The sequence below is a fragment of the Barbatula barbatula genome (assembly GCF_947034865.1).
Source record: "Barbatula barbatula genome assembly, chromosome: 16".
NCBI classification, from domain to species: domain Eukaryota; kingdom Metazoa; phylum Chordata; class Actinopteri; order Cypriniformes; family Nemacheilidae; genus Barbatula; species Barbatula barbatula.
This window is the reverse complement of record NC_136779.1, coordinates 1,188,737-1,203,240: the sequence shown is the minus strand read 5'-3', so window position 1 is coordinate 1,203,240 and position 14,504 is coordinate 1,188,737. Positions and strand designations below refer to the sequence as shown.

Genomic DNA, 14,504 nt, shown 5'->3' with positions numbered 1-14,504 from the left:
ATCACTTAAAAGTGTTTAAAGTAAACATCATCAGTTTGTTATTCTCATATCCGTTCATATTCCTCCACATTAGTTAACTGTTTGCCTTTTTTGTATAAAAAATGCTGGTTATTTGCTCTTGACTTGAAACATTGAGCATGATAACCGGTATATTTAAACGAATAACTAAAACCAGCAGTTTGAAATGAATTATTTAAAGCAATTTACAAGAATGTAGGACTGTTCCGGGGCACTTTGGACTATCATTGCATTCTCCTACTATGGTAGTCAATGGTGGCTAAGAAATGTTTGGTTACAAGCTTTCTACCAAATATATTTCTCGGTGTCCATCAGAACAAAGAAATGATTAAAGAATGCTTGCAGCATATTTAAAGTGACAGGTACAAATAAAGATCGTATATTTTGTTAAGGCAAAAATGTACTGTAAAACATAACAGTGAAAATCGCTAAATGAAATGATTTAAAATATTTAAGTTGATTTTACTCTGATGATTTACTTAACCCAAACTTAAATAAAATGATTTTTCAAAGTAAATGAGTTTAAAATAGTCCTATTTATTAGTTTTAAAACTGAAATGGTTTAAGGCAATCGGTTTCCTCAGACGGTTGTAACAGTGAGACAGTTTATACAGTGTATAATTTGTGTCATTTAATGTTTAATACAAATGTTGTTTTGATCATTTGAGTGTACAGTGTCAGGTGGCACTCCTCATTTGTGTTACATACGCAAGTCCCTTTGTAAAAGAGGATCAATTATAGAGCACTTAAGTCTATTTATATATTGTGGTGGTTTGATTGGGTGGGCCACTACAGCGCTAGTTCGTAGTGTATGTGGCCTCACCCCTCATAGACATTTGAGAAGATGAGAACATTTAGATTTTCTTAGAAGTCACTGCTTACCACCCTCTGATATGTACAATTAAAGAACCAGTCCAGCGACATTCCTCAAATCATCCAGATATGAAACTGAAACATCAAGACGTTTCTTTGTACACATACACTGAAAATACATAGTAAAGCGACCATTGCAAATACAAACTGAATATTTTCCAGGGGTTAATATAACAGTGTACCTACAGTGTAACCAGCATGATCTCAGTGCATGTGTTTGTGGAGGTTTGTGGTAAAGCTCTTTGATTTCTTATTTCTCAACAAGATCAGGTGAAAAGTAAAAATAAGTAAAGAATGTAAAGCAACATTTCTATCAATTTAGTTTTTTTAGAAGAAACGCCATGCACCCACAAAGCAAGTCCATCTGGTCATATTGCAACAATGGGTTTAGATTCTGTTCGGTTCAAATGTTTGGTTTCAAGCATTCATCTAAATATCTGTCTCTCTGTTCATCAGAACAAAGACTTTAAATCAGATTTGGATCAACTTTCTTATTTTTTACTGCACTTATGCTTTTTGTTGTCTTTACGTTGTTTCAATTGCTTCCATCTGTAAGTCGCTTTGGCTAAATGACTAAATGTAAATGTAAACTTTGTCTAATCGAAAGGAATAAATCGTATTCATATACTTAAACTTATACAGTACAGCTGAACCAAGAGGTCATAATCAAAACTAGTCTAATGCACTACACACATGCCCTTCTCAGAACTTTAGCACAACAGACCTCCACTGTTTTATTAGAGCCGTTCAATAGCCTTCATTTTGAGAAATAAAGACAAACAATAATAATAATTTATATTTTACTTAATTCATTTGAAAAGAAAACAATGTACACATTTGCGTCTTCTCAAAATGGTCATGTACAGCAGCCTATAAAATAAAAATACTTTCACAGTTCACTAGTTTTTTCCTCATTTTTATGAGATTGCTAGGACTTGGGTCATTGCAGCATCTTGCCGGCAGGAGGAGACGCCACACATTTTCACCCATAACACACGGTGACGTCATTGATTCACTCTGAACTCAGATGAGACAGTTGCACAAGAGGTCAACAGGTGGCAGTGTCACACATTTCATTCATTCATAATCATTTACTGTACATATATACTGTACATTTCTGCATACTGTCTATGCACATACCAGCATACATCACTGTATTGTCACCTGTTCTCATAGAGGTCACAACAAGGGAGGAATCCAAGGCCTAAAAGCACAGAGCTTCTCCCATAGAAATTAAGACATTTTAAAAATAAATCACAATATCAATAACTTCACACACTCCTTTATTCTTCACACACACAATCATTACAATTTGTAAGTATTTTTATATTTTTAAAATGATTTTTAATTGGGATTTTCGTAGTGATTAGCCCTTTTTTTCTTTTAAACACAGAAATTAAGGTAAATTTAACTTGAAATATTAGAAAATGATTAGAAAAAATGAAAATCCTACTGCGAATTACACATCTAAACTAATTAAATGTTGCGTGTTTATTAACATTGTAGGAAACAACAGATATGACCAAGTGAATGACACCATGTATTGTGTAAAAGTTCTAGAAGATGGTGAAGGCACTCAAAACTGAAACCAGCAGAACGGTCAAGCAACCACACACTCCTGAAGCTCCTGACATGACCTCTCTTTTTAGGATCCGTGTATCTGTAAGTATGGTTCAGTGCACGGCAATGTTACAAAACTAAAGACAATTATTAAAATTGAAAAAAAAAAATTTATTGAAAAAAAGCTGCTATATTGCTTTAAAAGTGTTTTTTTGGCTTGTAATCATAGGGGAACCAATTAAGATGCCATATAGAATCACATCCTGGTGGCTCAGTGGTTCTTCAGCGGTTCTATATAGCACCTCAGTCATCCCAAAGAACCGATGAAGAACTATATATAGAATCTATATAGCACTTAAAGTGGTTCCCCTATGATTATGTGCCAAGTGCCGACTTTAAGTGGTACATAGCAGCATTCTTTTTTGTTTACCTGAAGGTCCATCAGACCAGACCAGAGGACCCATGGATATAGAAGAACTGTCGTAAAAGTCCACAGACCTGCCCATCCTCAGGGGATATCCGGAATAACAAGCCTGAAGATTGAAAATGAATAATTTGAAAATTATATCATTATTAAAGGTCATTTAGACCATTTAAGACCATTTCAGTTTAATGTGATTCTAGAAGGTGGTTTAATGAGTATATAACTTGTTCTAGTCAAATTGACCAATGTTCAACTTCAAACCATTCAGTTTCATCTAGTAATTCATTACCCTATAGCACAAAATTATGAGAATTTAAATAAGCTTTCTCCATAAACTCACAGTTGAGCAGTGATTGTTGGACATAAGACACAGATGAACAGAACAGTGCAGGTAAACTTTAGTGGAGTTTGAGGTGAAGATAAACATCCTGAAGGAGAAACAGCTGGATGTTGAGACACCGTTCTGAAGAAGCTCCACTGTGTTGTCTTGTGGATTTGGACACCTGAAGATAAAGATGATGATTTATTTCACTCTTTCACTCTTTAAACATGTTAAGAAGCTCAAACTGATGTTTGTGTCTTACTCTCCAGTGATGAGATCCCAGCTCAGACTGTTCTCTGGATCATTCACAGGTGTCGCCCAACATCTGTCAATCACTGTGACAAACTGACGGCTGTCAACCCCGTCAACACCAACCTCAACAAAAATCTGCTGATCGAGTTCTGCATCCACACGACCAGTGAAGGGCTGAGAGAACTCAGAATCCTGATATGGAACCATTCGCACCTGATACCTCCCTTCACCAGCGGGAAGATCCTCGTTCACACGGCTGATAAAATAAACAATAGAAGATTTCAGTTTCTACGGATGTAGTTCAATGTATCATTCTTGCATATAGATATGTATTAATATTTAGTCTCACCTCTCCAGTGGGTTGATATCTATCATAGAAAGTGTTTGTGTTTGGGGGTAAATACAGCTGAAATTTAGCTTCAGTATTTTCTCTCTGCTGATGAGACCTGCGGGTGACTCTGGTGTCCCCAAAATAAAGTTCTCATAGATGACATGAGTGCCGTTGGCCTGTGGACCACACAACATATTAGTCCAGATATCAATCAACTCATTAAAGTGTGTTAATATTGAGTCTTACCACAAGATTGGTGCCACATCTGTGATAATTGTTATCAAAGTGAAACTGCACTCTTCCGTTCTGGATGGTTCCTCTGCAGCTGGGGTCATTGAGATGAAGAACATGAGCTGAAAAACCAGCTTCAAACAGCTGACAGCGAGATAGAGACAGAGATCCTGAACTACTCTCACAGGTTTCAGAGAAATCTGAGGAAAAACAAAACAGATTGTCAGCATCAGGATGTCAACTGTCTTCTCAGTTATATTTGTATTTTGTTGAAATGACTCCTAACCAAAATACTCGTGTTCAGATCTGGTTTGGTTTTCATTGCAGAAACAGCCGTAAACACTGTTTCTCTCTCCACACCGTTCATCTTCAGTGCAGTTGAGCTCAGAACAGGGGTCTCTTTCAGCTAAAAGCAGAACATAGATGGATGAGATAAATATACATTAATACAACACTGCCATAAATAAATGTCATAGTTTTTAAATCTTAATGCAATAATAAGGTAAATATGTTAAACATAAATCTGGACAGCAGGTGGCAGTATGTGCTCTTGAAGCGGTTCCAGATAAAATATGCGTTAAAATGCATTTCATAATGGCTGAATATATATTTTATTATATTAAATATACTTGAATACTATATTAAATCATATATATAAATTCTGACCAACAGCAGCTTTGATTGATGTTTATGTGCATCCGCAGCATTTTTTAGTTCACCTCAGTTCTACTTGTGATCAGAACCAGTCTATAAGACAGTAATGGCCTCTGCAAGTTGAAATGTGTATTGCATGTTGAGATTTTTAAAGTAATACGAATATTCAACGTTTACGAACAGAATTACGAACGATTATTATCTTTAAAATTATTATTATTATTTATTTATCTTTGAAAAAAAGACAAAAATGACTTTGGAAACCAAACAGTTACAGAATCACCCATATCCCTTATGTACAGTTCGATACACTAGTACAAACATACATTAGTGTTTAGTTTACACATTACATTTTCATTCATATTAATTTATCATGAATTCCCTTACATATTTACTAACCATTACTATGTTTTACACTGTCATTTAGTATTTATTAATTAATTCATTGAATCATTTTATGATTCATTTTTATTCTTATTTTTCCTATTGTTTAATCGTATGGTTGGGTCTGTCTTTTCGTTATTTATGCGTCTGATGGTCTCCATCTCAGGGTTCATAATAACAATGTACTGAAAAAGTAATTTTCCAATGTTTTGCATAGTATATTAACACTGAGAGTTAGACTGAGCACAACTGAAATTATTTAATAAATAATTTGTATTTTATTCAACAACATCACTTTGTCTCCTGCTTGCTGTTCTTCCCGACATCTCTATATCTGCCTCATAGTTGATTTGAAGTATTAGCACAACATAATTTATACTTTCAGTACAGATTTGTGATTTCCTGACGAAGAGAGATCTAGTGCAACTGGACTTTAAAATATTTTTTAACACTATTCCCAAGCGGAGACATTTTGAATTCAGAGGTCTCATGAATGCAGTTTCAGTACAGACCAAATCGTCCTGTTAATGTTAATATAGTTTTTTCTAATATTAAAATGTAATACATACTACTCCTAGAATATTCAAGTTCTATATTTAATATTCAGTTTTCTTCTGTTTATTTTACTGTTGTCCTTAGAGTGATGTTTTTATACAACTTGGCTACACTTCCATCTAACGGTGTGATAATAGAGTAAAACAAATCTAAGATGTCAGAAAGATGCACACAAGAGCTCAAAGCAGGACAATACTTTACCAGTGGTGAGTTCTGGAGTCTCTTCTGTCTGTGGTGTTGGAGTCAGTGTGATGAAGCCTGTCCTTTCTGAGATCAGAAGATTTTTGTTTAAATGCCAATGATTTTCTAACAAAGGTCAAAAAATATTGAAGTACATCAGAGTACATTTTCTACCTGCATAATAAGATGAACACTGTTGTGGTTTGACAAACTCATAAACATAATAATCTCCTGGACAGGCTTTGACTCGTGTGGGATGAGATTCATAAACACAGCAGCCGTTCCATCCGGCTATACAGACGTGTCGTGTGACCACTCCATCTCCCAGCTGTGGATGAGGATCTTTGATCCATAGTCGACCAACAGGACTATACATCCCTTGACCAACACATGATTCTGGTATCCGAGCGCTCTGACCGTTGATGGAGAGTCTGTACCAGCCATTCCACTCAACATTAGAATCACAAATGGTGTTAATATCATAGTTATCAATGGATCTCCAGGGTTCATTCAGACTGGTGTAACTGTTACAGGGGTCCACACTTGGAGTTCTGAAAGAAACTAAGAGGAACGGATTACTAATGGTAGATTCTATTAGATGCAGATCAAAGGCAGTAACGATAATAAAAAAAGAATTATTGTTTACAAATCATGATAAACATGTAAAGTCTTTGAGCAGAGTTCCTGTACCTGCACAATATGAAGGAGCTGGGATCGCTAGATTTGGTCTGGTCAGTTTGTAGACATAATAATCTCCAGGACAAGCTTTGACTTGGATTGGATCGGATTTGAAATGACTGCCCTGGTCATAATAAGTGCCGTAGACTTCACGAGTAACAACTCCATCTTCTACTCCAGGATGAGATCCACCAAGCCACAGACCACTGAAACCTCCACATGACATGTCACTGAAAGACCAGTCAGGCATCTGAGCACTTGATCCATTGATGAAGAGTCTATACCAGCCGTCCCATTTCAAACGAGTGTTATCATGTCCAGTCATAAATCCACGCCAGTAATTCTGTGTGCTCCTCCAGGAGTCTTCCAGTGTGTTGTAGTGTAAGCATGGACCACCTGAAAATAAAAAAATCATTATTTTGGTGAGGCGTGCAACTGTGATGAGATAACAGGCTATTGGACAAACGGCTGGAGAGCAAGACAGCACGGCATTTGTAGACAAAAAGTAAATACTATTGACAGTATACCTTCATTTACTGAAATAAAAGTTATACTACAACATTCTTATCCCTTCCGGTTCTGAAGTTTCATTTGCTTCCTTGAAGGTTTGTTGCTTTGATCAAATGGCTAGCCTTGATTTGTATATTTACTTTCAAACTATTGATGCTGTGCTCTGGCTTACTGTATTGCTCGCCTGGTGGTGGCTAGATCGACCCTGAAGTATCGATACTTCAAATACCGAGGTTGTATTGAAAAGGATGGGTCCTACCAAACATATCCATACTAATGTGCTTTTACTACTGGTTTTATTTATTTACTAATATAGAAAACAATAGTTTAATATAGAAAAACAATTTCCCATACACCTAGTTATGCACACGTTGCTCCTCCCTGCCCAGCTTTGCGTTATTGTTCACCATCACCAAGCCAACCCCAAGCAAGCAGACGCTGCTGCAAACAGCCAATAGAAGAGGAGCATCGTGTGGAGCTATTTCACATCCGTATGCGAACTGTTGCGCAAGACAGTAGGGCTTTGGGTAGAAAGCCAAAGATTGAGATTTAAAGTACTTTTTATTTTAGCGCTTTATGTACTTTGTTTTTCAAACAATTGAATGCACTTTTTTTATAAAATTCACAAAAAAAAGGGAATGAAGGTAAATGAATGAGGTAAATGAAAGGGAAACACGTTAATTTGTTTTATTTTTGTGTCTAAAAATATAATTTATGATTTGCTCTTTGTTTTTTTCCAGCTAGAGGAGTAGTAAATTGTTTTGTTATATATCGTGTCTGTTAATCTGTTATTACTATTTTCCAGAAATAATTTGGTGTAAAGTTCATGTTTGCAGATTCTATTACAGTAATAAATAAATGTCATTACCAGTCTTCAAATCTATGTTGAAAGCACATATTTTACAAACAAATGAAGCGTTGTTGTGATGCAGGTTAGCTTACTCAAATTGTGCACATTCTGTTATGTGTTCTGTTCTTGTTTTTTGTCTGTTTGTGTATGTGATCTTGTTGAGATCTTGTGAAGCACATGCGGCAACCCGGTGTTGTATTAAACTGTGCTATATAAATAAATAAACAAACAAATGAGCTAATAAAATATTTCAAGTTCACATTTTATGTCCAGTTTTTTCCTTGTGTGGCAAGTAGCATTGTAATAAGCGGGATAACGCGCGGCAATTCCAGTGAGCAATGCATTCCGTCTGAATACGCCAATACACGGTGAGCGGTGGAATGGCCGTGATTGCAATAAACAAGGTCCCACTTGTGTTTGCTAAAAACGAAATAAGACAAATAAAAATCTATGTTTTAGTCATTATTTCTTTCATTTCACTTACTGTCTTCAATTATTTACTAAAAAAAATTTGTTTGGCCCATCTAATTTTTTTTCTCGATTTGCCTGTGGAGCGTCATTACTTGCACTGCTGATGTAAAGAATTTGTGGGAAAGATGATTTGGTATCAGATAACCCAAGTAGGCAAACCTAAACAATGCATCCCAGGCACAGTCTTTTGAAAGATGTGCAAAATCTTCTTATTTGTGTGCTGGTGCACAAAATCAGAAAGAGATGGATGACAAAGTGGGTACATGAGATTAACAGAGATAAGAAGGGGGATTTTTCCTGCTGATTTTAAAACCTTTCTCATGGAAACCTACTCAAGTCATCGCTGGTTCCAGGAATCAAGTATGGAGTTGTGGTGGAAACTACCGGCCAGGTAGTGTTGACATCTAAAGAAAAAAAAGGTTTAATTGAATACATGACTGAAGCAATTGTAAAACATTTTGGAATTTTTAGTTAGAACGTACAAAAGGCTTTACCTGTGCAGTATGCTGAACACCGCAGTGTTGTCACGAGTTCATAGACATAATAATTTCCAGGACAAGCTTTTACTCTAATGGGTTTTGATTTGTGATCACAGCAGGTACCAGACCAATGATCAGCCCCACAGACCTCCCGGACCACCACACCATCTTTTATCTGAGGGTGAGGAGCGTTGAGCCACAGACCCCAGTTTGCATTACAGTTGTATCCATTAACGCAGGTCTCTGGCATTTGGATGTTCATCCCATAATGATAAAGTCTGTACCAACCACTCAAGGAGAAGAAATTATCACAAATGTTCAATCCACTTTCATTTGTTGCTCTCCAGGGACGATCCAGAGACTCATAGTTGTAACAGGGATCCTCGCTGATGCTGCTGAAAGAAACTGACATGGAGAAAACTAGTTAGTAGAAGCACCATAATGAATTGAGAAAAGTAACTTGAATTGCAGGTCGACAAACTTTAATGTCTCATTCTGACATTTTAGATTTACATGTTCATAAACATTGAGCAGACGCTTTTATAAATAATGACAAACAAATGAGTGGGTGTTTAGCATTCACTACATATACTGTACATGCACACTAATAATGCTAATATTTCCAATCCAAAAGTACGGTCTTAATATTTAGATTGAAGTTCTCTGTTTACATGATGTAACGTGTATTCTCACTTTTGCCAAAATCTCATTTGAATCACAATACGAGGGTGCATGTAAATGTAGACTAGTCATTGTCTCTCTCTCTTGTCTGAAAAATGGCCTTAAAGGCCGTGTTGAGCATTCCCACACACTGCTACTAGTTTAATCAAACATGAAGCAGCTTATCAAGATCATACTATGCACAGCAGAAACTTACAGACAGCTGTGTTGAGGCAGGTTGGAGCTAAACTCAGGCCCTCAAGGAACTCATTTGAGGACCCCTGCCATACACTCTTAAAAAAGGTGCTTCAAAAGGGTGATCCAAGGCATAAAAGAACCTTTAACATCTGAAGAACCGTTCTGTTTTACAAAAGTGGTGAAAAATGTTCTTCAGATTATTAAAAGTAAAAAGAGATGCTTCTTCAAAGAAACTTTGACTGAATGGTTCTTTGTGGAACCAAGGGCATCGCTATAAGATCTTTTTAAGCATCTCTAACAGTGTAGAACCATTTTGACTGAATGGTTCCATAAAGCAGTGGTTACCAAACCTGCTCTGTTGCACATTTTGCATGTCTCCCTTGTCTACACACCTGACTTGAATCACATTTATATTTATTCATTTGGCAGACGCTTTTTTCCAAAGCGACTTACAAGTAGTTTTTTTACAGTGGCACATTACTGCAGAGGACACTTCAGTCATGACCTGCTGGCACTGAGATTCAAACCGGCAACACTTTGATCACAAGCCCAACGCTCTAACCACTAGGCCACAATTCAATACCAGATAATTTTGACAGTTTTTGGTGTGTGTTTTAATAAATGCCTGTGGCTGACTTCTATTTGCTTGTTGCATGTTTTTAAATCGTTGGGAGATGGGTAGGTTTGTTTGGAGTGGGGTTAAGTGCTCTAAAATATCTATATATAAGTACAAATAATACAATTTGTAAAATCAAGATAGGATGTAAGGAATTCACATGACGCGAGTAGACTACGGCCAAAAACATACAAAGAAGTATGGCCAGAATGATTTATCGCAAGAAGAATCAAAATACACTTTAATTGCAAAATATCATTAAATGGTAACGCAGTTGTTACGCAATATTGTTTCGACATAAAACGTCGCTTAAATTAGCGAAATTCTGTAATGGAAACCTGGCTACTGACACGCAATTTCGAATGGACCAGCGTGTATATTACACGCCTTGGCGTGAGACCATGTTAGCCATAGATATGAAAACTAGATGCTGCATTAACATCTGTTTCTATGGGCCGCTTTCCGTAGGTCGTCCGCCATATTGAAACTGTGCGAGTTCTGTTTTACCAAGTCTGCGGTTTTCCCGTGGAATTGGGGTACTTTGTAACTGTTAAGGACTGGAATGATTTTGTTATATAGCTGTCAATCTTAAAACTATTTTATTTATGAATGTTAAGTTCTGTTATTAGGACTGGGGACATTATGGTGGTGATGATGCATTTTGTTTCTTAGATCTGGCAACCATGCCAAGCCGGTTCCATTCATATCAAGCAAACTGACTCTGTATGATTATGAAAACCTATTTGTTGTTGTGTAACTCAAACATTATATTTCCTACACCAGCACATGACAACAACGAAAGGATATCCAATTTTTCAGGAATTATAATGAGCAGCCTTGTGGGAGAACACAAACTGTGAGTGACGTCAGTGGAGTGTTCCAAGATGGCAGACGCGTATACGTGCCTGGAGAGCTTGAACGCTTCATCTAGTTTTCATATCTATGGTGTTGGCACCTACACATGAAGGACTTTACACAAACACAATCTTGCATATTTTTTAAATGCATAATTTAAGCTGATCTTTTTTGTTTTCACAAATAATATCTGAGAAAAACATCAAATTAAACTTCACCTGCACAGTATGAAGGATTTTCCAGTGACACATTTGGTTTGACGAGTTCATAGACATAAAAAGCTCCTGGACAGGCTTTCACTTGGATGGGGTCTGATCTGTAGTTGCCACACTGGGTGTAGTGCCACAAGTGACTTCCTATAACATCACGGGTCACCACTCCATCCTCAGGTCGTGGATGAGAACCGTTGAGAAACAGTCCAATCTGACCTCCACATCCTGCCTCACTCATACACCACTCAGACATCTGAGCACTTTCTCCGTTCAGATACAGCCGATACCAGCCGTTCCACTCAACAAGTCTGTCATCATGTGCATAGTCCTGGAATGGGATTTGTCGTATATCTCTCCAATATTCATTAATCGTTTTATAATCAGAGCACGGGTCAGAGCTGATAGATGTGAGTACTTAAGAGAAAAAGAAAAACTTCTTTACAAACAGTTCACAACACTTGATCGAATACAAAACAGCATCCTCTAGAGTTTTGGGGAAATGTTTATATTTCTCACATGTGGCGGGGGGGGGGGGGGGGGGTGATGAAATCAAGAACTAGTAAGATCTTTACCTACACAATATCTTAAACATGTCAGAGTACACTTTCAGTTTACATGAGGTTTGTTGTATCTTGTATTCATCTATAAAACTTCTCAAAATACATTACAAACATGATCAAACAATTATGATAACAACTTGTGCAGTAACAAGAAGAGTCACCAGAGGGCGCCCCTACCACTGCTTAAAACACATTTTGTCTTGGCTTCTGAATGTATTAACATTGAAGAAAGTGGAATATACCCTGGAGTAGTGGAGTATATCTACTACCTCTGGATGCCCAAAGATCACCTAAATTTGTCAACTTTTGAGTTTAATTATTTGATATGCCATACTCGCATGTGTAACAGTGGGACACACTAGAGACGTACATGAACAGCCTAGGGCTGGAAGGATATTCAGGCTATAGGTAACAATGATTAATACTTTGGTTATGTATGTCAGGATTATTTGACCTGTTACCAGAATGTAATCGCAATGGTTGATTCATTTGGAAATTATTGTTCACATATAGTTTCATTCTAGCACAAGACAGATTCTTCATGTGAGTAAAGACGTGTAAAACACTCACCATTACTCAGCAACAGAAGACACACGGACGTGATGAAAAACCTCATTGTGACAAACTACCCCTACTGCCCTTGAAAAACACATAATGCATGTACACAAAACATGTGACTGTATTCAGAACATGTTTTATTCACATTAACATTTGTTCATACAAATTTAACAAACATTTTTACAAATTACTTTATATCTTCAACAAAACATAAAAAGGAAAAGTAAAGTTACCGGAGATAAACTGCTGCTGCAGAGCAAAATCTGTGAGATTCTCTCTTCAACAAGTGAAGCAGAATGATGTGATGCTGCAGGTATGAAAATCTGTATTTATATTAATAAATATGGGCGGAGCTTTACTGGAACCCAAGAAATCCCTCATCGACACTCAAAACCAGTTTTCTACATGTGACATGAAAATAAGGGGACAACTTTCATTTTTGAACAACTATTGTTCCAAGCTTTCAGAAATTGTTTATATCTGGTAAAAAAAACAAGCCAAGTTAAAAACTGAAATAAAGTTTTTTTTATTTCTTTACATAAATTAATGTAAAGTAATTAATAAATTCTGTCTTCTGGTCTTTAACTAACACTATATTCAGAGATGTTTGACTGTAGCAACATTATTACACTGTCAGAAGTGTGTTTTGTTCTGACTGAACAAAATTCAGGAGATTCTCTTTCCCACAGTTGAAGCAGAATAGTGATGCTGCAGGTGATCATTGGTTTAAACGTGAGTGCAGCTTTACCAGAACCACCCGTCAATCTAAACAAGTTTTTCTTCATGCAACATGAAAATATTTTTGCTTCCTCGTTCCTTGTTGCCTCCTCATTTATTTGGCATTTTGACAGTTTTCATGAATAACTCTGGATGTACAGTAGATGAAATGAATGAATCCATACAAATCCACTTTGTATCCATACAAAGACCAGCAACTTGTTATGTTACAAAGATAAGCTTTTACATCAACAACAAGTTGTACACAATACAGAAAGTAGAAAATAAACCAGAACTGGTAAGAAGATAAAACTGAGAAACATTCTAGAAATGGCTGTGAAGTTGTGCTTGTAACTGATGAAAGCTGAGGGTTTACTGGTCAAGATCCCTCGAAAAGTTGACTGTGCCAGAGTGTTTGCTTTTCAAAAGCAAATATTTTATGTTATACAAAAAATAGTTTGCTAGTCACAAAAAATCGCCTTTTGTTCATTTTCAGAATATCAAAATATTCTAAAGGTGATAGATCTTTGAAAAACAACTTTCAGTGTTTGTTGAGGATTCAGAGAGTTTTTGAAATGTCTCAAAGCGATTCACAATAAGCCACAATGGCTGAAATTCTGTATGTGTTCTCCACACCAGGCCATTAGTAAGAGATGGAAAAAGTACAATATGAGCATGACTTTGCAATTTTCACCAAAAAAATTTATTTGTTTTAAAAAACACTTACGTTTAACAAAAACTTTTCAAACGTTTGAGGTTTCAGGCCTCAAAATGCTTTTGCCAGAAATGTTTTTGAAGCTGAACAGTTATATGCATTTACATTACATTTACATTATTCATTTGGCAGACGCTTTTATCCAAAACGGCTTACATATGAGGAAACATTGGAAGCAATTATAACAACATGATATGCAGCTATCAAAATCTGTGTTCATATCAATAAAGTAACAAAATGTCATCAGTATCACTCTTCATTCCTGAAAACAAGTTTTTCTTCACAATTCATGAAGATATTGTTCAGTGGATAACCTATACTTCCTTGTTCCCTTGCCTTTAGAAAAACGTCATTCTAATTGCATAAACAAATCTGAATATAAATGGACACACACTTGCACACACACACATTCATAAGGTGCATACGCAGTGTTCACTGCTCCCTACTCCCTGAGCATGGGACATCTGTTGAAGTGGACAATACGCTGACAATAATTGCTTATTTGGAATGCCCTGCAATGTAATCAAGGAAAGGCAACGGCAGGGATGTGCAGATAATAACAACAAAATAAATATTGTATTTACTTTACATTTAAATGTAAAATGCATAAAAATGACATCATCTATCTAATCGATAAAATC

The 14,504-nt window shown here is 36.4% G+C and overlaps 1 protein-coding gene across 1 annotated transcript; it reads right to left on the bottom strand.

Annotated features, from left to right (window-relative positions):
- Positions 1 to 1,678: 1,678 nt before the first annotated feature.
- On the bottom strand, positions 1,679 to 12,734 carry LOC306905673 (uncharacterized protein). The gene is made up of 15 exons (XM_079476489.1): positions 12,665 to 12,734; positions 12,444 to 12,512; positions 11,320 to 11,727; positions 8,788 to 9,177; positions 8,626 to 8,697; positions 6,475 to 6,858; positions 5,959 to 6,345; positions 5,806 to 5,871; positions 4,298 to 4,417; positions 4,027 to 4,211; positions 3,799 to 3,956; positions 3,460 to 3,705; positions 3,216 to 3,378; positions 2,882 to 2,984; positions 1,679 to 2,551 (listed from the first exon to the last, which is right to left on the bottom strand). The coding sequence occupies exons 2-15, from the start codon at positions 12,487 to 12,489 to the stop codon at positions 2,448 to 2,450; spliced, it is 2,832 nt and encodes a 943-aa protein (XP_079332615.1). The 5' UTR covers positions 12,490 to 12,512; positions 12,665 to 12,734; the 3' UTR covers positions 1,679 to 2,447.
- Positions 12,735 to 14,504: the final 1,770 nt, after the last annotated feature.